Below are 27,230 nucleotides of genomic sequence, written 5' to 3'. Positions count from 1 at the left end.
ATTAACAAAAATCTATCGAACTCAGCCTTGAATAAATTTAAAGACCCAGCCTCCGTTACCTTTTGGGGAAAGAATTCCACATTCTAATGACCCTCTGAGAGAAAAAAAATTCTCCTCATCTCTGTCTTAAATGGAAAACCTCTTATTCTTAAACTATGTCCTCAAGTTTCACTTTCCCCCACAAGAGGAAACATCCTCCCGGTATCCCCCTATCCGTCTTCTCAAGCCCCTATATGTTTCAATAAGATCACCTCTCATTTTTCTAAACTCCAGTGGGTATATATTCTACCAGTAAAGTTCATCATTTAGAAAAGGAAAAGTAATAGCCTATTATAAAGCTCATTACCACCAATATGGAATTTAACTACATTAAACTCTGTTGCCCTTTAATCTGTTGTGAATTGACCAGAGTGCATTTTGATTATGTCCTTACTGGCATTTTCTTACAACTTTCCGATTATCTGCTATAAATCTCCAAGCCAATTCTGTACTTGAATGAACCCTTTAAACGTGTTTAGTCATCTTTTACTATTCTGTAATATTAATTGAAATGGAAGGAACATAGGATAGGCAGTATTGCACCCAGGTGGTAAACATAACAATCTAACTCATTTTGTACTGCAAACTGAGTAAGGAAGTGATTCTGTGCCATTTCATAAACATGCAATCCTCTTCAGTTTTTTTCCTTTTACCTTTTTCTTTGTCAATATCAAAGTAATTGAAGTCCTCACTGATTAACATTTTGGATCTATCAGATCTCCCTGAGCTGCAAATATATTTTCCTGGCTATCTTCTCTTGGCCAGGAAATCTAAAGCATCTATTAATTAATTTCTTTATAGCATCTAATAATTACCTTCACAATGATAACCAATAATTACCTTCTCTTTAATATTCTTAATGTCAATCTACATCATCTCTGACATATCATTTTATCTTCCCTTTAGCCCTGCACCATCAATTCTTTTGTTATTTAATCTCTTCTGCCTTCCACTCTATCACAGACCTTCCCTTTTGATCTTTTCCTGCCTCCCTCATTTCACTTGCTTAAAACCTATTATATTTCTAACTTTTCCCAGTTCTAATGAAGGATCATTGACCTGAAATGTTAAATCTGTTTCTCTCTCCCCAGATGTTGCCTGACCTCCTGATTATTTCCAGCATTTTCTGTTTTTATTTCAGATTTCAAAACATACATAATATTTTGCTTTGATATAACTTTTTCCTCTTCGCTGTCATGTCCTGTCTTAACCATTTTTGTCATTGGTTCAGCTGCTTTGATCCACCTATCCCTACAGTAGGCTCTATGGTCTCATGTTCTTAGCTCACAACAAATGCCCGCTTGAATGAGGGGCGGACTTTTCCGTCCCTGTTGGCGTCCGGTGTCATGGTGGCCGTGAGCGGACAATATGGCGGGAAGGCTAAAAATCGGTTTCATGCTGTTGTGAAACCAATTTGCAATCGTCCACTCCGCCCGTCAATGCCAGGTTGCCTTCCCCACCGCCGCACGAAGGGAACTTAATTTTTATACATCTGCAAATTATTATAAGTCCTGCTTGCCAGAATCCCCCACATCAAATTTGCCGCCCACATTGGCAGGAAAACACACCTGTGCAGAACACATCTTGACAAGGGTGACGTACAGAAGTTGGGACTTACTATCAGGGCCTTGTTCACGTTGTGAATGTCCGAGGAACAGAAGGTGCTGGAGCCCGACAGCGATGGGACCTTGGGGGAACACGTGCATTGCATGCTGGGTGGATCCTGATAGAAATGGGTTCACCATGAAGCGAGCTCATGGAAGGTGAGGGTCTGCTTCGAGACATCAATGTCTTGACCATGGTCTGCTACAGATAATCGTCGAGGGGGTGGAGAGGAAAGTCCAGCTGTGAGTGGGAAAGGAAGATGTACTAGTGGAGGTGGGAGAGGAAAGTCTAGGTTTGATTGGCAGAGGAAGGTATACCAGGGGTGGGGGGAGGGGTCGCAGGGGTGGGGGGGCGGTGAGGTTGGAAGGGAGAATGATGGTGTCATGGGGAAGTGAGGTTGGGAGGGGGAGAACAATGGTGTTGGGGGGGTGAGGTTTGGAGGGGGCAATGCTGGTGCCGGGAAGGTGTGGTTGAGGGAGTACGGGAGGGGGGGAGGAGGCTGTAACCGGGAGAAGGTGGCAATTGAGGAGGTAGGTGTAAGGGAAGGAGTTCAGAGTGGGGATGGATTTCGGGTGGAGGGAGGATTTCAGAGGGAGGCAGGGCTTCAAGGGGAGGAAGGAGCTTGGAGATGTGCAGTACTTCAGGAGGCAGAAGGAGTTTGGAGGAGATAAGGAGTACGGGGGAGGAAGGAGTTCGGAGAGGGAAGGAGTAAGGGTAGGGGAAGGAATAAAGAGGGGGAATGTCAGGTGAACGTGTAAGGGAGGGGTCTGTGGAGTCGATGACTGCCTCCTGGGGAGTGAAAGGGTGTGAGTAGTAGGAGGGAGTGGTGAGGATGAAAGAGGACTGAGTGAGCTGGTAGGCTGGGAGGGTGAAGGTGCGACGATAACAGTAGAAGGGAAAGCAAGGGTGGTTGGTGGGGACTCAAAGGCAGACACGGACCCTGGGGCTGAGGAGGAGGAGGTCAGGGGGTCAATGTAGATGAGGGTGGGATTCTCAGGAAATGGGGAACGTGCATGTTCACCTGGATATCCTAGAAAGAAATGGGTTCTTGGCTGGTAGATGATGGTGGCGAGTTGGAAGGTGTTGCCGGGGGTCAACAGTGATGGGGGAAAAGACATGGGTGACTGGGGGAGGGGAAAGGACAGGGGAGCTGAAGAGATCATTCACTGGAACCGTCTTGCAAAATCGAAAGTGGAAGGAACCTCATGTTGGGTGGGAACAGGTTGAGGGCTTCCAACAGCTCTGCGTGATGTTCCCCCACCTTCTGCTGACTCTCCAGGATGAATTGGAAGGCTGAATCCAGAGGGTCGTTATCTGACTCGGACCTCACACATGCCTCTTCCCCAGCAGTCCTCCGAGTGCCGGAGAGCTTGGCTGAACCCACCTCCACCTGCTGCAGCACGTGTCCGTGCGGTGACCACCTGATTGTGAAGCCAAGCCTGACCTGGATCTAGGTTCCAGCGAGGTGTGTGTCTCTGCATTGGTGGAGGTTGTGGGTAAGTGCTGGTACAGGTCGTCTAGGCTTCCTATTTCCAGCTCTTCAATGGAGGAGGTGTCCTGTTGCTGGAGGTGAGGACATGGATGGAGCTGAGGGCCTGGCTGGCTGAGGATGTCGGTCGTTTGGCAGAACTCCCTGTGAACCAAAGTAGAAATAATTAGTGCAAGGCAGCAGAGTCAAAAGCAGGAAAGAGAGCACTCACAGTTGCGTTCAGAGAGAGATGATGTGGTGCAGGATCCTCATGTAGGTGTTAGCCGCATACCTCACCGTCACCACAGGCATGGTCCACATTCTCACCAGTCAGCTTGATGGCATGCTCCTCAAAGTGAGTGAGGGGCCTAATGTGGGCCACTCCACCCCCAGTCTGGGACCTCTCCCTGCTGCTGTGAGCCAGCTTCTCCTGTATGAAAACAGATGGAGTGAGTGTGAGCAGGACACATTGCAGTGCATGGAATGTTTGTGTGGTGAGTGGAGCAATGGATGGGATGAAGATACGAGCTCCAGAGGATATGAGCCTGATGGAGATGTGGCATGGCAGCCTTTAAATAAGGCTTTACTGATTTACTGAAGGACTGAGGTGCTGGCAGGGCGGGCGAATCAGTGGATGTCCCACCGGTGACCCAGCATGTTTCCCGGGAAAGTATGATTAATGAGGCAGGATTGGGACGATACGGTAAAATCCCACCATTGTGGCCAGTGGGTAAAACATCCTTTCTCCTGCCCACTACTGCACTTAGTGCAAATCTGGGATGATTATGCCCTAGGTCTCTCTTATTCTTATTATATCACAATTCTCTTTCTTTTTTTTTCCAAAGCCACAGTTGCTCCTGGGAATAATGTTTATTACACACTTACGAAAGACTGGTAATAATCTAGAAATCACATCCCTTTTTCTTCAGTCAGAAACCAGTCTACTTTTGAACAATTTTGTGACTTTTGGGTGGTCCAAACTCAAAACAGCGGCACATGTGGCAGCGGCTGTCATGTGGGCCAAGTGCGCATGCACAACTGTCCCTGATGTCTTCATGATGCAGTTTCAAAGAATAGACATATTGGAGTCAAGACGTGGGCCGGGATTTTCTGTGCCTGCCAGCGTTGGGCGTGTTCTGTGGCATCAGCGGATGATAAAGTGCAATTGGTTTCACTTTCTCCGCCATCGGACGTTGGTAACCTCATTGTAATACATCAGCATATCATTATTAGGCCAACCCGCCGGAATCGTCGTGTCCCCCCCCCCCCCCACTTTGCTGGATCATCCGCCCACATCAGCAGGAAAACACGGCGATGTGTTTCACAACAGCACGTAAGCGACGTGCACTTGGTGAGCTGCACTTCGCTTGTGACTTCAAGGTTTGTTTGCCTGCCTTGCTTTGGGCAGCACGTGCAGTCATCCGCCAGCCTTTACAGACAGCACCACATCACTTTCAGGGGGGCTTAAGGCAGGCCTCTACCTACCAGATCAGCTTTTCAGTGGCTGCAGAGCTAGGGCTCGCTTGGGGAAAGGGGAGAAGCGGCCTCAGGCAAGGGAAGAGGCTGCAGGACGAGTGTTGTACTAGGGAAGGAAGGTTACCCAGGGTGTGTGTGGGGGCACATGATCTGATGGTGAAGCCTGAGGAGGCAGTCGCCAGAGGAGACAAGGCCAGATGGACATGAGGGTATGTGTGAGAGAATGGGTGGTGATGTCCCTTGAGCTGATAGGGAGTGAGATGCCAGTGAATGTGTGATGGGCTTGAGTGTGAGAGTCTAGAGTGCTGAGATGGTTGCCATACCCTGGCTGCATGAATGAGACCTTTCATTCTTTTCCTGCATGGCCAACCTCTTCTGTGCAGTTTTGGCACATTACCACTGCCATCACCTAACAAGCCATAGTGTTAATGTTGCTGCCCCTCCTGCGGCCAGAACAGGGATAGAGGACATCACAGAGAGCCTCCACAGCGTCCAAAGGGTGCTAGAGGGCTATAATCATCTTGTCTTTCGGGGCCATGACTTGTTTACTGCAGTCCTGGGCTGAAAACACTGAGCGCAGTTGTACTTTAAATGTGGTGCCTGGCGTGATGAAGACCATAAGAGCATAAGGCGTAGGAGCAGAAGTAGGCCATTCAGCCCATCGAGTTTGCTCTGCCATTCAATGAGATCATGGCTGACCTGATAATCTCCAATCCTACTTTCCTGCCTTTTCTCCATAACCGTTGAGTCCCTTACCGGTTAAAATTCTGTCTATCTCAGACTTGAATATACTTAACGACCCAGCCTCTACAGCCCTCTGCAGTGAAGAATTCCATAGGTTCACCACCCTCTGAGAGAAGAAATCCCTCCTCATCTCTGTTTTAAATGGGTGCCCCCTTACCCTGAGATTATGCCCTCTGGTCCTAGACTCTCCCACAAGGGGAAACGACCTCTCAGCATCTACCCTGTCAAGCCCCCTAAGAATCTTGTATGTTTCAATAAGGTCGCTGCTCATTCTTCTCAACTCCAATAAGTACAGGCCCAACCTACTCAACCTCTCCTCATAAGAAAACCCCTCCATACCTGGGATCAGCCAAGTGAGCCTGCTCTGGGCTGCCTCCAATGCCAGTACATCTTTTCTTAGATAAGGGGACCAAAATTGTTCACAGTATTCTAGGTAAGGTCTAACTAGCGCCTTGTATAGTTTTAGCAAAACTATGAAGCGGCGAGGTTACAGCGTGGCAGGTGAATCGGAGCCCGCCCACCATGGAAACGGCATGTTTCCCAAGAATGCATGAATAATGTGGCGGGTTTGGGACGATTCAGCGTGAAAACCCCGCCATCACGGCCAGTGGGTAAAACATTGTTTTACCTGCCCGCTACTGCACTTAGTGCAAATCTGAGACGATTCCACCCATTAACTCTTTCGGCAGACACTGCCAGACCTGCTGAATTTTCCTAGCACTTATTGTTTTTATTTCGTTCCTGATGCCTTTCTGATCATTGGCAGGAATTACAATGTTATAAATTGTTATTAGTAAGCAGTCTGAACAGAGGTGTTGAAATGATTACAGAATGATTTGACTGTATGCTGCAACATGTCAGAGTCATAGCTGACCTCTTGCAATGTTGACCATGATTAGTTGGAGAGTATAGTCACTCTCTTACACATCTCTGACATCTTTCTGTTGCTGTCACTTTCTGCCACCCATCTTTCTGTCATTCAGCTCTTTGCTCTCTCCCTTCCCCTGTTTTTTTCTTTTTGTTGACAGTTTGTCCTCTTCAGTTTCCTTCACTGTCTTTTTCTTTTCTTTCCTTTTCGTGGGCAGTGAGGGACATTGTGGGGCATGGAAAGGAATCTCCCAATGACTATGAACTTCCAATTGGGATGGGAGTTGTGGGAAAAATACCCATCACACATTGCTTCCCCATCCCTTCATTTCTCACTGCCACCCTGTCATTCCTATCGCTCAAAAGAAAACCCACAATATATATTTTATTTCCATGAGACAGCCAAAATTTGACCTCTTGCTTTTCAAAATTATTTGAAGAAAGGCTGCTAGGATGACATAAGAGGAAAAATTCCCATCAGTGCATTGATATATTGTGGGAAATTCAGTATACTACATGCTAAGATGGCACAATCCAAATTCCAAAAACACTGAGTCAGAGATTTGGGCAAAAATATCAAGCACAAGCCCAGGCCTTTCTAAGAGGCCGAAAAGCAAAAATCATGAATTAATTTTTAGAATTTAATAACATTGCTCAAGTAAAAACTTAAATGAAAGCGCTGAAAGACACAAATGTCAATTCAGTGGATAAATACCCTGAAATATATAACTTTTTTGAATACTTTACTTTGTTTGGACCACTATTGTGGATAGTAAAATTTTAAATTATTGAGGAGATAAAGTGTTAACTGAAAGTAAAATTCAGAAAACATTTTGAGAGATGTATAGGAATCAGCTGATCAGATTGCACAATCACAGGATAATATATCCTAACAATGGTGTAGCAGTTTTTGTGGCATAGAACTTGAAGTTCTACCAAGCTCTTATTAAGCCAAGCAGGCAGAAAATGCATCGTCCTCCACATTGAGTAAGGTGAATGTGCTCGCAGCAGGAGCATTTAAAGGGCAGAATAATTTATTCAAATAATCTGTTTATGATCTTAGACTGCCCCAGCATTTCCTTTGTCATGTTTTGACCTCGTACAGTAAAATGTGATGCTACCCAGCATACTTACCTGAATATGAAGCCTTTTATCTGAACAAAAAAGTGAAATGCAAGTTGATGCTTTTCATGTAAAAATTATGATAAATGGATTAAAAGACACTAAGGAAAATTATTGAATATATTTAATCATGTTTGTTAATTAGATTATTTTACAATTTTCTTATTTTGTTTAGACCCTTATTCTGGAAGTTAGAAATTTCAGCTACTGGAAAGAGAAAATAGGCGATTTTATTTTTTTAGAAAGAATTTGAGTGATTTATGGAAACTCTAGCCGGATTGCATAACTTCAGGGTGATGTGCCCTAACTACAAAATTTAAACAGTACTTAGTCATATAGTGGCACACCTTGAACTTTGACAATGCCAATCACAGAAGCCACATACAGGAATGGCAGGTGCTACAGATACTTATAATGAGTTTTCACTTAAACCACACACCCTATGTATTAAACTTAAGATATGTTAGATATTTGAAAAAAATGTGTTGGATGTATGCAGATTTCACATTAGTTGTTACATGGAGACACAATTTAAAATGATAGAGTCTTATGCAATGAAATAAAAAAATTGGCTAATACTTTCTAGTCTGCAAAGTTAAATGATTTAACTCGAGTAGATATGTGCACTGGCCTTAGTAATCACACTTAATTGAGAAAGAAAAAGAGGAAGAAACCCAAACCTGATCTGTCATTGTCTGAACATTGATTTCAGAACAATTACACCTTAAAGGGTCACACTTCAGCAGCGAAATAATATATTATGCATTGCATGGTGTAATTGTCCTGTCCTTATAAAACGACATATCATCTGCCTTAAAGTGCTGTGAAATGTATAATTTTTTCCAATTTATAAAGTTATTAAAAAAATTATAATTATATTACTAAGTAATTCTCACCTGAGAAATTGTTAGGTTCAATCTTTTTTGATATTTCTTTGCTGTCTATTCTGTTCATTGTGATCAATTTTCCTCTGCCATCTTTTATGCCACCATCCTATAATACTTTTATTATTTTTGGAATAATTTGATAAATTGTGCTCCCAGAGTGACATTTAAGACCATAAGACGTAGGAGCAGAAGTAGGCCATTTGGCCCATCGAGTCTGCTCTGCCGTTCAATGAGATCATGGCTGATCTGAAAATCCTCAATTCCACTTTCCTGCCTTTTCCCCATAACCCTTGATTCCCTTACTGACTAAAAATCAGCCTTGAATATACTTAATGACTTAGCCTTGACGGCCTTCTGTGGTAAAGAATTCCACAGGTTCACTACCCTCTGAGGGAAGGAATTCCTCCTCATCTCTGTCTTAAATGGGTGACCCCTTACTCTGAGATTATGCTGTCTGGTACTAGACTCTCCCACAAAGGGAAACAAACTCTCAGCATCTACCCTGTCAAGCCCCCTAATATGTTTCAATAAGGTCACCTCTCATTCTTCTAAACTCCAATGAGTACAGGCCCAACTTCCTCGACCTCTCCTCATCATAAAGTCCCTCCATACCCGGAATCAACCTAGTGAACCTTCTCTGGCCTGCCTCCAATGCTAGTATATCTTTCCTTAGATAAGGGGACCAAAACAGTTCACAGTATTCTAGGTGTGGTCTAACTAGTGCCTTGTATAGTTTTAGCAAGACTTCCCTATTTTTATACTCCATTTCCTTTGAAATAAAGGCCAACATTCCGTTTGCCTCCTTATTACCTGCTGAATTTATATGCTAGCTTTTTGTGATTCATACATGAGGACCCCCAAATCCCTCTGTGCTGCAGATTTCTGCAGTCTTTTTCCATTTAAGTAATATTCATCTCCTCTTCTCTTGCCGTTCAGAGCACATATGGAGAATTTGGATCACCTGGTCCTTTGGGAGCACAAATTTGTAAAAACTTGCCTTCTAAAAATTTTGATCACAGCCTTTTGTAGGAAGAACAGGGGGCTGTATTTTACATGTTCTGCCAGGTGTGTTTTAGGCAGGTGATAACATAAAACAGGACAGGTGCCCACCCCACCACTTTCCCATCCAGCCTCGAGCTCACCCCCTTAATACAGGGATGGGGGGGCATCAAAATCAGCAGCCCACCCACCACAATAAAATAAGTAATCAAGGGTCAATTAGGCTTGTTATCAAGTCAATTGACCCTGATAATGCACTGCCCACACCAGAAACAGCATGGGCAGTTGGGCAGGGGAGGACAGCCCGATTTTTTAACAAAGTTCCTCAGAAAAGAAGGGGGAGTTTGATCTTTGGGGGCTTCCCTTTGCTGGTCGGGGGGATCGAACTCCCTCCCGTCCTACCTGCCGGCAGCCGTAAACCCCACCTCTTTCCCCCTGAGTTAGCTGCTCTGGGGATCCACTGGCCGCCTGCTTTCTTCTCTTACAGTCCCAGCAGCTGCCACTGATGTGCTCTTGGCACTGCCAAGGCGATTGGCTGGCAGCTCCAGAGGGCAGGACTTCCTTACCAGTGAGGGTCAGAAGTCCTACCTGGCCCTCGTTTTGCCTGCCCGCAGTGCTTAGTGGCTGTGGGGCGGTTCGGCGTGAAGCATGTCAGATCCATGCCGACTTTGCTTCCACAAGGGGGCCTGCCGCCCACCCCCCCCCACCACCACCACCACCACCACCACCATATATTCAGCCTAGGGTTTCTTTTTTTGCCAAAAAGGCATATTTTTGCCAGATAGCCCATTTGACAAGATTAACCAATGCAGTTTTGAAAACACGTAGTTGTCATTTAGCTCCAGCAGCATTCACATTCATTAGTGAAGTTGAAGTAAATCATTTCCATTTATTGAGTGTAAATGTGGTGTCTCAGCTTATTGCTAAGATCTTGACATTGGAATATGCAGTTTATCTCACTAAACAGTAATTATATGCATATAATGTTCAGAACCTCCTTGATGTCTAAAGCCTCATGGATATTTAACCTGCTTTTTATCTGGTAGAATTCTTATAACATTGCTCACATGAGTTAAGGATACATTGTTTTGCCATTCCTGTGGTACAGTAACATAAAGAGAATCCACTGGCAAACTTCAGTGCCAATCCATAGCAAAATGAAAGGTAATTTTTTTTAAAGAATGACTCTAAGATTACTGATGTGAAAATAGAGGCTTTTATTTTTCAAAGACAGGCAAAGAGATAATATTTACATACCTGTATTATATAATTACATTTAAGCATATGGTCCCCCTGTGGTAGATTTGATAGCACCATCTGCAGTGACAGAAAATGTAATTTTTTTAAAGTAGTGGATTTGGTATACCAAAGGGAACTATAAAAGACTTAAGAAGGATGTAGGTTATCAGTATGACTGACATATTGCGGACACAGTTTAACATGAATACGAGCTTTGGATAATAATTTGTGAGAGAGTAGGAGGGAGGAATATGTGTATGTGTTCAATGGAATTATGCTGAATGCTGTGGATGAACAGGGAGACCCAGAGAGAGATTTCTGACTAATTCCCTGAAAATGCAGTTAGATAATGCCAGAAAAAAAGGCCAATAGCATTTTGGGAATTAATAAATAGGGACGTAAAGTGTAAGAGGAAGTAATGTTAAATTTGTGCATGAAAATGGCTAGGTCACAGTCAGAGTTCTCTGTGGAGTTTCGGCCAACCCAAATATCAAGAACATTGAAGCCATAGAGAATGTTTAGCATAGCTTCATAGATGATGCCAGGAATAGGAAACAATAATCATGAGAAGAGACTTGAGGTATTTGGACTATTTCCACTGAAGCAGAGAAGGAAGTCTAAGAGGAGATTTAAGAAACGTTTAAGAAAGGGCTAGAGCATGGGATAGTGGGATTTGGACTGCTCTAGCAAAAAGCCAACTCGATTGTCTCCTCCTGTGCTGTAATTTTTTATATTGCGATGTGTATGGCAAAATTAATTTAAGTGCTTGTAAAAGATTATGCCCTTTAAAAATTCAGTCGCAGCTTAGTAATGGAGTCAAGCGCTGAGCAGACAGGGGCATAGTGAGGTCAAGAATCATGATTTGATCGGGCCACAAAAAAGGCTCAACATAGTTTCGAGTCCTCGAAACGTCAACTTTGCTCTTCTTCGCCGATGCTGCCAGACCTGCTGAGTTTTTCCAGGTATTTCTGTTTTTGTTTTGGATTTCCAGCATCCGCAGTTTTTTGTTTTTGTTTTTATCTCAACATAGTTATCTTGAGGTCAACCATTATATCACTAGGGAAAGCAAACAGGGCTGGTCGGATAGGTACAATGTGGTTCCAGGCCTAAAGTTAAACAAGTTAGCATGAACCTAAGAAATAGGAGCAGGAATAGGCCATTTGGCCCCTCGAGGCTGCTCCACTAGTCAATAAGATCATGGCTGATCTGATGTGGCCTTAACTCCACTTTCCTGCCATTTGCCATAACTCTTGACTTCCTTGTCACTCAAAAAACCTGTCTAACTCAGCCTTGACTATATTCAATGACCCAGTCTCCACTACTCATTGGGGGAGAAAATTCCAAATACTAATGACCCAAAAGGTGCTTGTAAATGGGCAGGAGGATCTTGGGTGCCCGGCTTATCGGATGAAAAACTGAAAATCAGGTTTTAAATAGGGAAAAAGTATCTGAAAATCGAAAATGAAACAAAGTGTTGAGCAAATTTGGGCGACTCACACCACAGCATCTTTACTAGTGGGTGGGGCGTGGGCTTCACTGGTAAGAATAGCCCCATCCCTAATTGCCCTTGATTGCTATCTTTTACCAAAGCACCCAGCAGCCAAAAAGTACAACTATAGTACCACACAATGTTGACATAAAGATTTACTGTTTTAAAATAGTTAGTGCTCTGCTCAGCATTTCTTTTCAGCATGAATGACATAACTAAGTGACAATGGTGATTACAGGAAGTAAGGTCCTGGAAAGAAATGTATGCTGCATGCATGTATATGTCTCTGTGTCAGTCATGGTTTAGTGGTTGTACTTTTGCCTCTGAGTTAGAAGTTCATCAATTTAAGCCGCACTCCATAGGTCGAGAGCACATAACCCAGGCTCACACTCTAGTACAATACAAAAGAAGTGCTAGATTGTCAGAGGAGCTGTTTTTCAAATGAAATGTTTCACTAAAGTCTTATCTGCATTCTTTATGCTGAATCTTCCTACGGGTATTGGGAACCCACCATTGGGACCATATGTGGGTCCCAAGCCGACAGTTATCGTCAAGGCACCCACCGAAGTAACTTTACATGAAGCGGGCTACTTAATGACCACCTCCGCTTTTGGCATTCAATTAAGGATGGCGAGCAGGATTTGGAGGCAGGAAGCACAATGAGAGAACCCGCAGCACTGCCTGGCCAACAGCTGAGTGGGAGAAGTGGGCACTGCTGTGGCAGAAAGGCAAGTACGAGGGCGCTGAATTTAAAATTAAAGATAGTCCTAACAACTCTGGGCTATCAGCATGGATGGGAAAACCCTCCAGAGGAATGGTTTAGGCCACAACTGCAGCCTTTTCATACCTATGGCTCATTCATTAGGCCATTGAGCGAAGACACTGATGATACACCTCCCCCCAGCCTGCCACTGGGAGGCTGCCTCCAAGTTTCTACCGGCCTTTGGACTCATCAGTGGTCAGTCCGATGGCAGGTAAATGGTGGAGGCTCCTTAGTGGGGCCTTAATTGGCTGCCAGCCTCCTTGGAGCAGATTGTGGATACCCATAGCAACCCATCCCTGGGAACTCACCCAGAGTCAGGATAACATTAGGCTGTCCCGACAGAAAACCATCTGATTTTCCTCGCAGCAAAACCCGCCTCTGTGAAGTGTGTTAAAATTAAGTCCTTAGTCCCCTAGCCAATATGTATCCAAAGGGACTGAGGGGCTACCTGATCGAGGTGTATAAGATTGAGGGGCATGTCAGAGAGAGGTCATGCCTAACAAATTTGATTGAATTTTTTGAGGAGGTGACCAGGTGTGTAGATGGGGGTAGTGTAGTTGATGTAGTTTATATGGATTTCAGCAAAGCCTTTAACAAGGTCCCACATGGGAGACTTATAAAGAAGGCAAATGCACATGGGATACAGGGTAATTTGATAAGGTGGATTCAAAATTGGCTTAGTTGTAGGAGACAGAGGGTGATGACAGAAGGATGCTTTAGTGACTGGAAGCCAGTGTCCAGTGGCGTACCACAGGGATTTGTTCTCGGTCCCCTATTATTTGTCATTTATATAAACGACATAGATGACTATGTGGGGGGTAGGATTAGTAAGTTTGCGGATGACACAAAGATTGGCCGGGTGGTTAATAGTGAGGTTGAGTGTCTTGGGCTACAGGAAGACATAGACAGGATGGTCAAATGGACAGATAATGGCAGATGGAATTTAACCCTGAAAAGTGTGAGGTGATACACTTTGGAAGGAGTAATTTGACAGGGAAGTATTTAATGAACGGCGTGGCACTAGGAAGTTCTGAAGAACAAAGGGACCTTGGCGTGTGTGTCCATACATCTCTGAAGACGGAGGGGCATGTTAGTGGGGTGGTGAAAAAGGCATATGGGACACTTGCCTTTATCAATTGAAGCATAGATTACAAAAGTAGGGCGGTCATGTTGGAGTTGTATAGAACCTTGGTGAGGCCACAGCTGGAGTACTGTGTGCAGTTCTGGTCGCCACATTATAGGAAGGATAAGATTGCACTGGAGGGGGTGCAGAGGAGGTTCACCAGGATGTTGCCATTTAAGTTATGAAGAGAGGTTGGATAGACTTGGGTTGTTTTTGTTGGAGCAGAGAAGACTGAGAGGCGACCTGATTGAGGTGTACAAGGTTATGAGGGGCAAGGACAGGGTGGATAGGGAGCAGCTGTTCCCCTTAGTTGAAAGGTCAGTCACAAGGGGGCATAAGTTCAAGGTGAGGGGCAGGAGGTTTAGGGGGCATGTGAGGAAAAACTTTTTTACCCAGAGGGTGGTGACGGTCTGAATGCACTGCCTGGGAGGGTGGTGGAGATGGGTTGCCTCACAACCTTTAAAAAGTACCTGGATGAGCACTTGGCACGTCATAACATTCAAGGCTATGGGCCAAGTGCTGGTAAATGGGGTTAGGTAGGTAGGTCAGGTGTTTCTCACATGTCGGTGCAGACTCGATGGGCTGAAGGGCCTCTTCTGCACTCTGAGATTCTGTGAAAATGAAAACGAATAATCTGGTTATTTACGTCATTGTTGTTTATGGGAGCTCACTGTGTGCAAATTGGTTGCTACATTTCCTATATTATAATAGTGACTGTGTTTGATAAGTAATTTGTTGACTGTAAATGCTTTGGAATGACCTGACTGAGGTTGTGAAAGGCACTATGAAAGTGCATTTCCTTTTCTTCTTTCCCTTATTAATTTGTGGAAAGATATCTTTCTTTTTATTGTGGACATTAGGTTCGCTGCACTTGAGTAAAAATCAGTTTTGGAATTTGAAAAGTATTTTCAAATCAGGCTGTGCAGTAACTTTATAAACTATATATGAGAATGTATATTTTCATTAAAAGTGTGTGATTGTGCACCTATGTATACAATGGTATCGTAGAATATCTATATGAACATATGTAATTTAGTAACAGTCTCAGGCAGGGGAGACTTTCGATCCATCTAGTTCACCAATCCACAGTATTCCCTTGGTACATTTCTAATAATCCCTAATCTCATTTGTTGACAAGAATCTGTCTTGTTCCTTCCAGAAATCAGTGAAGGTTTGTTGCTCTACCAGGTGTGCGGGTAACCTGTTCTGTATCATTAAAAATATACATGAATGTACCTGTATATGCATAATAGGTTCATACCAGAAGGATGCAGCATCCGTGGCTAACTAAGGAATTTAAGGATGGTATCAAGTTGAAAGAAAAAGCATACAATGCTGTGAAGATCACTGCTAGGTCAGAGGCTTGGTAAAGTTTTAGAAACCAGCAAACAATGACATAAAAAAAGAGGGAGAAATTGGAGCGTGATACAAAACCAGCAAGTAATAGAAAAACAGACAGTGAAAGCTTCTACAAGTATATAAAAAGGAAAAATGAAGCTAAAGGGAGTATTGGTTCCTGAGAGGATGAGACTGGGGAATTAATATGTGAAACGAGGAAATGGCAGAGGTTTTGAACAAGTATTTTTAATCCATCTTCACAGTAAGAACATAGGAGCTGGAGTAGGCTATTCAGCCCCTCGAGCCTGCTCCGCCATTCAACTAGATCATGGCTGATTTCTACCTCAATGTCATCTTCCTGCACTATCTCCATATTCCTTGATGTCATTGGTATCTAGAACTCTATTGACTTCTGCTTTGAACATACTCAGTGACTGAGCCTCCACAATCTTCTGGGGCAGAGAATTCCAAAGATTCACCACCCTGTAAGTGAAGAAATTTCTCTCCATCTTGGTCCTAAATGGCCTACCTCTTATTCTGACACTGTGTCCCTTGGCTCTAGACCTTCCTCCAACCAGGGAACCTGCCGGGCCCTGTAAGAATTTTGTACACTTCAATGATATCATCTCCCGTTCATCCAAACTCTAGAGAACACAGACCCAGTCTCCTCAATCCCACCATCTCAGGGATTAGCCTGGTGAACCTTTGTTGCATTCCCTCTATGGTCAGTATATCCTTTCTCAGGTAAGGAGACCAAAACTGCATGCAGTACTTCAGGCATGGTCTCACCAAGGCTCTATACAACTGCAGCAAGACTTCCCCTTGCAATAAAAGCTAACATACCATTTACCTTCCTAATTGCTTTTGCACTTGCACGTTAGCTTTCAGTGACTGATGAACAAGAGCACCAGGACATCAACACTTCCCAATTTCTCCCCAATTAAAAAATACTCAGTATTTCTGTTTTTCCTACCAAATTGGATAATTTCACATTTTTCCCCATTATATTTCATCTGCTGTGTTCTTGCCACTCGCTTAGCCTGTCTAAATCCCCTTGAAGCCTTTTTGCAGCCTCCTCACAACTCACATCCCCACCTAGTTTTGTGTCATCAAACTTGGAAATATTGTCTTTGGTCGCACGTCTAAATCATTGATATAGATTGTGAGTAGCTGGGGCCCAAGCACTGATCCTTGCGGTACCGCACTGGTCACAGCCTGCCAACCTGAGAATGATCCGTTTATTCTTCCTTTCTGTTTTCTATCCGTTAACCAATCCTCAATCCATGCTGGTATTTTACTCCCAATCCCATGTGCTCTAATTTTGCTAACTAACCTCTTGTGTGAGACCTTATTGAAAGCCTTCTGAAAATCCAAATACACCAGATCCACTGGTTGTCCCTTATCTATCCTGCTAGTAACATCCTCAAAAAACTCTTAACAGGTTTGTCAAACATGATTTCCCTTTCATAAATCAATGCTGACTCTGCCCAATCCTTATTATTATTTTCTAAGTGCCCAGTTATCACATCCTTCATAATAGATACCAGCATTTTCCCTACTACTGATGTCAGGCTAACATGTCTGTAGTTTTCTGTTTCCTCTGTCCCTGCTTTCTTAAATAGTGGGGTTACATTTGTTGCCTTCCAATCCGCAGGCACTGTTCTATGGAGTTTTGAAAGATGATCAGCAAAGCGTCCACTATCTCAACAACCATCTCTTTCAACATTCTAGGATGTAGATCATCAGGTCCGAGGATTTATCAGCTTTTGGTCCTATTAATTTCTCCAGCACTACTTTTTTACTAATACTAATTTCTTCCAGGTTCTCAATCTCACTAGTCCTTTGGCTCCCCAATATATCAGGGAAGTTTAACTAATAGACTCAAAGTATCCCAAGAATAGTAGAAAATCAAGAGGCCAAAGGGAAGGAGGGAAGGTGGAAGGTGATGCCATGCAGGTCAACAGTGATGGGGGAAAGGAAATGAGTGACTGGGGGAGGGGAAAGGACGGGGGAGCTAAAGAAAAACTGTAGCACTACCATGCTTGCTAAATCGAAAGTGAAACGAGAGTCATATTGGGCAAGATCAGGTGCTGCATGGGAGTGTGATTAATGGGTGGGCGGAGATTCAGGTTCAGATGGTCAACTGAAAGTGAACCCCATCAGGCAGCAAAAGTTAAGAAATTCTGATCATAGTTGGTTGCATCAGTGAACCCCATCAGGCAACATTGAAAATGCTCAGGACATTGAGGTAAGTGTGATACTGGAAGGATCTGCGTGCGTGGGAGAGCGCTTGCATGAGGCTCCAAAAGGCCCTGCCACACACGCTCGTGCACATGCACACGCTTCTCCCACCAGAATCACCTGTGGGCCAGCTGCGTGCTGCTGAACTGCTAGTGGAGGGGTGGGGGGGATGTAGTGGGAGAACTCGCAAAGCCTGTCAATGAAGCTGAAAGATACCATTACACATTATTCAGTGAAAGTGCATATATTTCCAGATTGTAAAGTGACAAAATGTATTCACCGATGCAACCAACTATGATCAGAATTTCTTAACTTTTGAATGCTGCCCTGACATCCACAGCAGGGGTGGAGATAGTCTGTGCAATGGTTGGCCCTGTTGCCTCTAATGCCTTTGGCTTGAGTCTTTGGTAGAGCAGAGGCCCCGGTTGGGTCTGGTTGTCCTCCTGTGGGCCAGCTGCTCCCTCTGCAGTGACAGAGGACGAGGCTGAGGGGGTCACAGGCGTAGGGGACTTGGAGGGAGAGGACAGCTTTTGAGATTCCTGGGTGGATGACCGAGGGGTATCCAGCTGCCGCTCCTCCTCCCTTCAGGTGCCCGAGGGCCCAGGCCTGACTCCTTGAGGGGAAGGAGCACCTGGGGGGATGTCAAGGTGCCCCATTTTACTGCAGGAACTCGCCCATGGCTCCCATGATGCAGTGCAGGTCTGCACACTTCTCCGTGTTCTGCTGGACCAGGATCTCCGTGGAATCCACCATCCTCCCCATGGAGACCTCCATATGCGCATATGTGGGCACCACTTTATCAGACAGCAGGCGGACAAACTCCTCCGACTTGCGTGCCACTTTGTCAAGGACTTCCAGCACTCTGCGTGATGTTCCACCACCTTCTGCTGACTCTCTAGGATGAGTTCGAAAGCCAAATCCAGAGGTTCATCTTGGACTTCACACATGCCTCTTCCCCAGCAGTCCTCCGAGTGCCGGGGAGGTCAGCCAAACCTGACTCCTCCTGCTGCAGACTAGGGTCCATGTGATGACTGCCAGATTGTGAACCCGAGCCTGCTGCAGATCTAGGTCCCACCGAGGAGTGTGTCTCTGCACTGGTAGAGGGTGTCGGTAAGCACTGTGACGGGTCTTCCAGGCTGCTTATTTCCAGCTCTTCAATGGAGGAGGAGTCCTCTTGACTGGAGGCGAGGACATGGATGGAGCTGAGGGACTGGCTAGCTGGGGGTGTTGGTCGCTAGAGCTCCCTGTGGACCAAAGTAGAGATGATTAGTGCAAGTCAGCACAGTCAAAAGCAGGAGTGGGCGCACTCTCATTTGCATTGAGAGAGGGATGATGTGGTGCAGGATTCTCACGAGGGTGTTCGCCACCAACCTCACTGTCACCACAGCCATGGTCCACAACCTCACCAGTCAGCGTGATGGCACGCTCTTCAAAGTGAGTGAGGGGCCTAATGTGGGCCACTCCACCCCCGGTCTGGGACCTTTCCCTACGTGAGCAGTCTTCTCCTGCATGAAAACAGATGGAGAGCACATGAGCAGGACACATGGCACTGCGTGGAATGTTTGTGTGGTGAATGGAGACATGGACTGGATGATGACGTGCGTCCCAGATGATATGAGTCTGAGGATGATGTGAGGGTGTGTGTGAGAGTTAGCAGTGTTGTCCCTTGAGGTGTGAGGTCCCGGTAGATATGTGATGGGTTTGTGAGTGTGTGAGTTGAGAGTGATGAGAAGAGTGACTTACCATGGTGGAACGGAGGAGATCATTCATCATCTTGCGGCATTGGGTGGCTGTCCTCTTTTGGAGGGTGTTGGTGCTGACCACTGCTGCCACTGCATCCCAAGCCAGATTGGTGATGTTGCTGCAAGATCCTGTGGCCAGAACGGGGGGTAGAGGATGTCACGGGGGGCTCCCACTGCATCCAAAAGGCACTCAACGGATGCATCATTAAACCTGAGGCTGCAGTCTTTTTGCCTTTCAGGGCCATGTCTTCTGTGCAGCTGTCGTGGGCTGGAAGCACTTTAAATATGGTGTCCAGCGTGATGAAACGGCAGGGTGATGGCATGGCTGGCGAATGAGAGCCACCTGCCATCAAAACAGCGTGTTTCCCAGGAATGCATAATTAATGCAGCGGGATTGGGACGATACAGCGTGAGAAGCCGCCATTGCGGCTGGCGGGTAGAACATTCATTTTTCTTGCCCACTACCACACTTAGTGCAGAAATGGAACAATTCCCCCACCATGAGTACTTTGTACAATTTTGATCACCTTTCTTAAGGAGGGAACATATTGTATGGGAAACAGTTCAGAGAAGGTTCACTAGGCTGTCTCCTGGGACGAGGGGGTTTTCTTATGAGGAAAGGTTGAGCAGGTTGGATCTATACTCATTGGAGTTTAGAAGAATGAGAGGTGATCTCATTGAAACGTAAGATTCTGAGAAGGCTGTCAGGGTAGATGCTGAGATGTTTTCCCTCATGGGGGAATCTAGAACTAGGGGCCACCCTTTCAAAATAAGGGGCCTCCTATTTAAGTTAAAGTTGAGGTGGAATTTCTTCTCTCAGAGGATCATTAGCGTTTGGAATTCCCGTCCCCAGCGAGCAGTGGAGGCTGGGTCATTGAATATTTTCAAGGTTGAGTTAGGCAGATTTTTGATTGACAGAGGAGTCGAGAATTATGGGGGCAGGCAGGAAAGTGGCGTTAAGGCCACAAGCAGATCAGCCATGATCTTATTGAATGGCGGAGCAGGCTCGAGGGCCCGAATGCTTCTATTTCTTACATACTTATAATATATATGCATGGATATAATAAAATTGAATGGATTGTCAGTCCCATTAATATGTTTCCTTTTAACAAAATAGTCAAAACTATGTCATTTTCTTTTTCTAGATGGGAAGGTCAGGGTGAAAATGAAGTGGGAAAGTGCAAGGAAACAGGCCAAGTCCACGTAAGGGTTGATCCCAAGTACTACAGACCTACCGAAGTGGTAAGAACATTTAAAAATTAATTGAAAACTAGCCCGATTCTGTTCATGCAAATTGCTTCATTTGACTGTTTGTTTCAAAAATTAGTTGTTATATTAACTAAAATTGCAATTTTGATCCAGAAATACTGTGGTTCCATGGGCAGTGTTAGAAACACCAATTAGTAATACAACTTCACTATTATCCCACTAATAAAATTTGTTATGTGGTGATTTATCCTTGTTTCTAACTATTAAAGTTTCTGTAGCCTATTTCTTGTGCTTTGTTGGGTATCTATTCAAATTGGTTGCACAAATATCTTTTGTTTATAATTCTCTTGTCATTTCTTTGAAATAGTTTTATCAAAATTTGCATTTTTAAATTTGTTTTTGCATAGATCAGTTTACTTTTCTAAATTAAATTCCACAAGAATTTGCTGACTGGATAACGTGAATCATATTTTTACTTTTTCATATTAAAAAAACACAAAAAGCAGGATGAATTCAACCTGACCAATTACTGCCATAACAGTCAACTCCCAATACTTAGTAAACTGCTGGAAGGAGTAATCAGTAATGCTATCAAGCGGCACTTACCAATAGCCTGCTCACTGGTGTTCAGTTTGGGTTCAGCCTGTATCACTCAGCTCTCTACCTCATTACAGGCTTGGCCCAAGCATGGACAAAAGAGCTAAGTCTACAGGTGAGTTGAGCGTGGCTGCTCTTGACAGCAAAGCAGCATTTGACCAAGTGTGACATCAAAAAAGCACTTATAAAACTGATGTTGAACAAGAGAAAAACTCTCCAGTGGAAAAAAAATCATTCCTGGCACAAAGGAAGATGGTTGTAGTTGTTAGAGGCCAACCATCTTAGCCCCATAAAATTCCTGCAGCAGCTCCTCCGGGCTACCTACTCATCCCAACTCTCTCCAGCTATTTAATCAATGACTCTTCCTCCTTAAGAAGGTCAGAAATTGAGCTTTTTTATTGATGATATCTCCATTTTCAATTTGGCAATTGCCCACATAACAAAACAATCCACACAAGCTTGCGGCAAGAACTGGACAGCATCAAGGCTTGGGCCGATAAGTGGCAAGTAACATTTGTAGCACGCAAATGTCACATCATGATCACATCCAACAGGAGAGAGCACAACTGCCTTTCATACTAACATACGTACATATAAGATAGGAATAGGAGTTGGCCATTTGGCCTTGTGAGCCTGCTCCACCATTTTATAAGATTATAGCTAATCTGATCGTGGTCTGTACTTTCCTAGTCTACCGCCTGTACCCTTTGACTCCCTTGTCAGTCAAGAATCTATCTAACTCAGCCTCAAAAATATTCAATGACCCTGCCTCCACTGCTCTCTGGGGAAGAGAATTCCACGGACTAATGACTCTCTGAGAGAAAAAATTATCTTTGTCTCCATCTTAAATTGGATGAGAGGGAGAGAACCCAGGACATGCACAAGTAATGGGAGGAAATGGAGCCCAGGGCCAAGGGTATTTTACCAGCACTTTAAATATCTGTATCCAAACTAAGCATTGCACTGTCAATCTGGGTTTGTTGCATGTGGGGGACTGCCTGAATATAATTATAATTTAGTGGTGTTCACTCTTTGGTGACTCTGCAGTGTACATCAACACCCCTCCCCCAAAGCTAACCACAGGCGACTTATTCTCAAACATTAGAATGGTCAAAGTTATTGCAATGCCATTGTTTTACTTGCCTGGCCAGTGTAACCGAGGCCCAATGAGCCAAGCTGCTTCATTCAATCAGGTTACTGCTGATGGAAAAGACTATTTAGTCCATATTTCCATATTTGTTCATCCATGATTTCAGTCAGGTTGCAGTACTGCAATCAATAGCTTTCCTTAGCTTTAGAGCCCTCCGCAATCTGTAGTCATTCATGTTACGTTATGCACATGAGCTAGGATCTCTGTACTCTGGAGAATCTGGTGCACCAAGTATGTACACACTCGGTTTCACTTGACTGCATATACTTTACAGCTATTTACTAGAGTCAGCCTACTGGCCTGAAGAGTTGAAGTAGTGCCAGTAAGTAGGTATAGGGTATTTCAATTTGAATTGTGATCTTTTGACTTGATTAGATCTTGAAGAAGTTTGTCAACTTGACATGTTGTACAGAACCATGACAGCTTCCCTTTGATTTTCATACCAAATTTATGCTACAAGGCATAAACTTATTGTGAATATGATAATACAGCACAGGCTTATGTAACCAGCTGCTGGGAGGTTGGGGATATGATCAAAACAACTTACATGCATTTTCTGCTTTGTTTCCCCTCTGCCACAACATCCCCCAGAGGAAATCATAAGGAACAAAATTGGACTTGGTAGCACCCATTTTCTGGGTGCAGCAAGGCCCCTTAGGATTCCAAAATGGCATTCACAGTATGCACAGCACATTTAAGTGAAGCAGCCAGACATTATATTGATAAAGAAGTTAGCATACTTGCATTTAACACCTGCCAGAAGTATGCAGAACAGGCAGATCATGATGTCGATCAGTATGGAATGCTTAAATGATGCCAGTGCTGCCATTTAGAGTTCCATGTGCCAGCCATTACCCTCTTTTAACCTCACACAGCTGAACATGACACTAAGTAGCATGAAGGACCTCCCATTCACCCCCACCAATGCTATTTAAAGGGATCAACTACTTGAAGGTTAGTTGCTGGTTTATTTCATCTGGCTGTTGCTACAGTTCTACATACTTTTGTTGCATAGTTATTTCAAGTTTCAGAAGCCTACAGGGAGCGATGTGGCAGGTGTTGAAGCATTTTGTGCTGACTTAAAGGCTCCTGCACAAACCAGTTGCTCCCAGTCAAGGGTGCACTAGTAGGCCTGCTCTTAGGATCAAGCATGACTGGGAGTAAAGGCCAGGCAGCACTAACTGTTAGAAAAAGGAAGAGGAGGAGAAGGTGAAGAAGGGCTCTTGGCAGGAGGCCATACCTGTCCAGGATGTTCAGGGTGCTATTCTCCTGCCAGAACATCAAGGATCAATATGTGAGACACCTACACTTCACTAAAGGAGTTGTTACTGAAACCTGCCAACTGTTACAATCACAACAACAACCTCAGAGCAGCACGCAAACAGAGTATTGCCTTGGCTGTGAAGGTGACCGTGGTCATGAACTTTTATATGCCTGGCTCCTTCCAGGCTGTTGCTGGAGGTATAAGCAACATCTCATATTTTGTGTGCACTGTTGTATAAGGGAGGTCACTGAGACTCTCTATTCAAAGAAAGACAGCGTAATTTTTTTTTTGTATCTTACCAGAGAGAACCAGGGTTTGCAGTGTTGCAGGATTCTCCATGGTGCAAAGTGCCATTGACTGCATGCACATTGTTCTGCATGCACCTCATGTCAACTCTACCATGTACCTGACCTATTAGTAGCGCATCATGTCGGCCAATGTCTGGTATCCTGACAGTAATCATGATGCATTCATTCTGTTGCAGTCTGCTATGTAAGCTCTATTTCAGCTCCCAAAGGGTGGTTACTGGGCAACATGGCCTATTTGCTGATGGGATGGCTCATGAATCCAATGTGCAGCCCATGCACGCATGCACAGCATGGATACAATGGGAGATATGCTGCCAAAAGGAACCTGATGGAGTAGATCATTGACGTGGTGAAGCAATAATTCCAGTGTTTGGGCTGCTCTGAAGCAGCCTTGAAGTACTTCGCTGAGTAAGTCTCAAATTTGTGGTGATATACTGTAGGCTGCACAACTTCGCTGCTTATCAGGCGAATTGTTGAGGAGGACTAGCAAGAGGAGGAGGCAGAAGAGGAAGGGAGGTTGCAACATAAACAGCCACATTCTGTCTGAGCTGTATGTGAAGAACTAATTCAAGTGCAATACCAGTACCCTCAATTCCCCATTTACTAGCAGTTCCACAAGCCTTGCCCTCTCTCTGTCACTGACCATCAAATCATCCTCTTGTTCATAATGTAAAAATAAAAGCTAATACAAAATGCGTATTCCAATGCAAATTTATAAATTAAATCATGCCACATCTCAAAATTAAACTGATCAACCTTGTTGGTTTCCTTAGTGCCTGTCTTCCATGCACCTTTGCCTATCCTGGTGCCCCTCCAAAATGTTACTCAAGTGATTGCAGCATGGCTGGTGCAAGCCTGCTGACTTCAGTGCAGGAGAGCACAGGTGGCCTTGGAGGATGACCTCAAACAACCCTGGGCCTCTTTAAACTGCACCATCTCTGGCAGTGCTGTGGGGGACATCAGTATGGGCTGGCTGGGTGCCAGGCAACAGAAAGGGCACTGGTTGAGTCACAGAGGAGGGAGCACAAATGCTGTCGCCCTGAAAGACAAAGTAGGTTCTTGCTTTGTGAAGCCACTCCCATACCCAACTGTAAAACTTGGAAAGCCCCTGTGAACACTGGTATCCAGGGTCATAGGGCTGTATTTTACGTGCCCCTGCTGGGTATGATTTTAGGCAGGGAGGGGACACATAAAATAGGGCAGGTGTCCAGTACACCACCTTCCCTACCACCCCTGAGCTCACCCCCATGATATGGGGGGGAAAGTGGCAGGCAGGCGGGCGCAAAAATCAGCAGCCCACCAGTCATATTCAAATAAGTAATCAAGGGTCAATTAGGCTTGTTATCAAGCCAATTGACCCTGATAATATGCTGCCTGTGCCATAAAACATTTGGCATGGGCAGCTGGGCATGAGCGGGCATCCTGATTATTTTTTAATAGGGAGGAAAGGAAGTGGCAGGGGATTCTCTGTTTGGGGGGCTGCCCTTTGCCGATTGCAGGGTGACCTCCTCCTAAGAACAAACCCACCCCATCCCTTCCTACCAACCCTCAGCCTTAAATCCACCCCCTCCCTCTCACCTTGCCTCCCTCCCAGCCCGACCCAAACCCCGCCCATGCCCAAGCCCCTGGACTTATTGTTCTGGGTTATATGGGCCTTCTTTCATCTTCTCCTGCAGTCTGGGCAGCTGCCACTGGCGAGGTCTTGCCACTGCTGGAGCTGATGGAGCTGCCGGCCATTCGGATCGACCAGTAGCTCCAGAGGGTGGGACTTCCACCCAAGTGAGGAGTGGAAGTCCCACTTGGCCCCCGCCTAGCTGCCCCATGGTGTTTTTGGCTGCTGGGGGGGTGGGTAAGGGCATGCTCCATGGAACTTTGCTTCTAGTGTTGGGGGGGGGTGGGAGGGAAGCGAGTCATCCTCTTCTCTCCGTACCCCCAACTCCTCATATTATTCAGCCTACGATGTCAGCTGTCTGAGCGCTTCCACTGTCGGGCTTGGGTGTTGGGTGGCTGCTGTTTATGCTGCAATAGAAACTGAGACATTATTCATCAGGTGCTGCCTCATGGTTAGTTCCATAAGTATATTGATGGAAATGGCCACCGGTCCACCAGTACCATGTTGGTGCTGGACTCCTCCGTGCTCCGTAACATTGAAAGCAGACTTTCTGGAAGACTTCCCAATACACCAATTGATGTGTAGACCCATTAGCCTTTTCTATAGCCTGACCCATCAAAGTCCTCATCTGAGTCCTCGGCAGAACTCATGAAACCTGGCTTTCCAGTGAACTGACATCTGCACTATCCTTACTCCCTGCCCTGGCTGCAGCACAGTTCTCATGGTGTCTCACCATGTGCTATCTATCTGTCTGTGCTATCCCGTAAGATACATGCTGTGTCAATGGCTGGGATTTTCCATCCTCACCATGGCAGGACCTGCTGTGAGGAATGTGGCGGCACAGGCAAAAGCCCATTGACTTTCGGCGGGACCGGATGATCCCGGCGGTGGGTGGAGACAAAATTCCACCCAATGTCTGAGCTGGTGCTGCAAGTATGAAATTGAGCTAAGATATTTCTTTGTCATCAGTATCTTCTTGGTCTTCCTACCCTGCCTGATCAGTTGCACTTCTTGGGTATCTGAAAGAATAAAGAGATAAGGGTTAGGTTGTGGTGAGATGAGAGAAGAAAGTAAGATGTACGTGCTGATACCATCTGCAACTTGTAAGTCAGAAAAGATTGTGGGATGCGGGAAAATGGAATTTGAGAAGGAGGATCAAGTATGAGGATAGCCTCCTCTTCAATAGATTAATTTTTCAAACACAGTGAAATGCTGAGAACAGCAACTACATTACATTTTAAACAACAATTCAGAAACTTAAGGCTGTGTAAAATAGGTGAAAGATAGAAATAAATGAGAAGTAAACATTAAGGCCATGATTCTACCATTAAGAGTCTCTGGAATTCTTTCAAGATAGTCAGCCAAAGTACCAATGGGCCAGATTATGATCTGAGACTATCAGTCATGAAGGATGCACCAACAGAAAACTAATTGAGAGTGTTGTTACATATACTGTTATGCAGGGATGTTAGATGTGATGTATTCTGTTGGCCCCCAAGTCACTCTGCTCAAGAACAATAGAGTACTGAATGTCAGTGCTCCTCTAATTTGAAAAGTGAAGAAACTCCAATGGTTATACTGCAACCAGTGCAGAGCTAAAGTGGTATGAAAGTACCTACTAGTGTGGGTCTCAAATCTCCTGTGTAAGCACCCAAAATATTTGGCACAATTTATTTTGGTGTGAAACTATTAACGACTTTATGTTGACAAGCTGTGTCACATCACTGGCCTATTATCCATTTTCAATCTTTTCAATATCTAGAAGTCCAATAATTGACCCTGCCCCCGGCTCTTCTCCAGTGGGTTGTTTAAATATGTTTTATATTAATTCGTGTGTTCTGTGTATTTTTTGTCACTTGTTGCAGCGGTCATGTATTTAACCTAATCAGAGGAAAAACTGATGTTAAGGTACAACAGGATAGTTTCAGTACCTTTGGTAGAAACTAAA

General features: G+C 44.7%; 1 protein-coding gene across 1 annotated transcript in view; it reads left to right on the top strand.

Annotated features, from left to right (window-relative positions):
• The window catches only part of gmds (GDP-mannose 4,6-dehydratase), a 663,771-nt gene that overhangs the window by 567,948 nt on the left and 68,593 nt on the right, over window positions 1-27,230 (top strand). The window contains exon 9 of the mRNA XM_078539480.1: window positions 20,288-20,384. Within this exon, the coding sequence (XP_078395606.1) occupies window positions 20,288-20,384 (97 nt within the window). The remainder of the gene's footprint in view (window positions 1-20,287; window positions 20,385-27,230) is intronic.

This window comes from Cetorhinus maximus, chromosome 3 (assembly GCF_964194155.1).
Source record: "Cetorhinus maximus chromosome 3, sCetMax3.hap1.1, whole genome shotgun sequence".
Lineage (NCBI taxonomy): Eukaryota > Metazoa > Chordata > Chondrichthyes > Lamniformes > Cetorhinidae > Cetorhinus > Cetorhinus maximus.
This window is presented reverse-complemented; position numbering and strand designations above follow the sequence as displayed.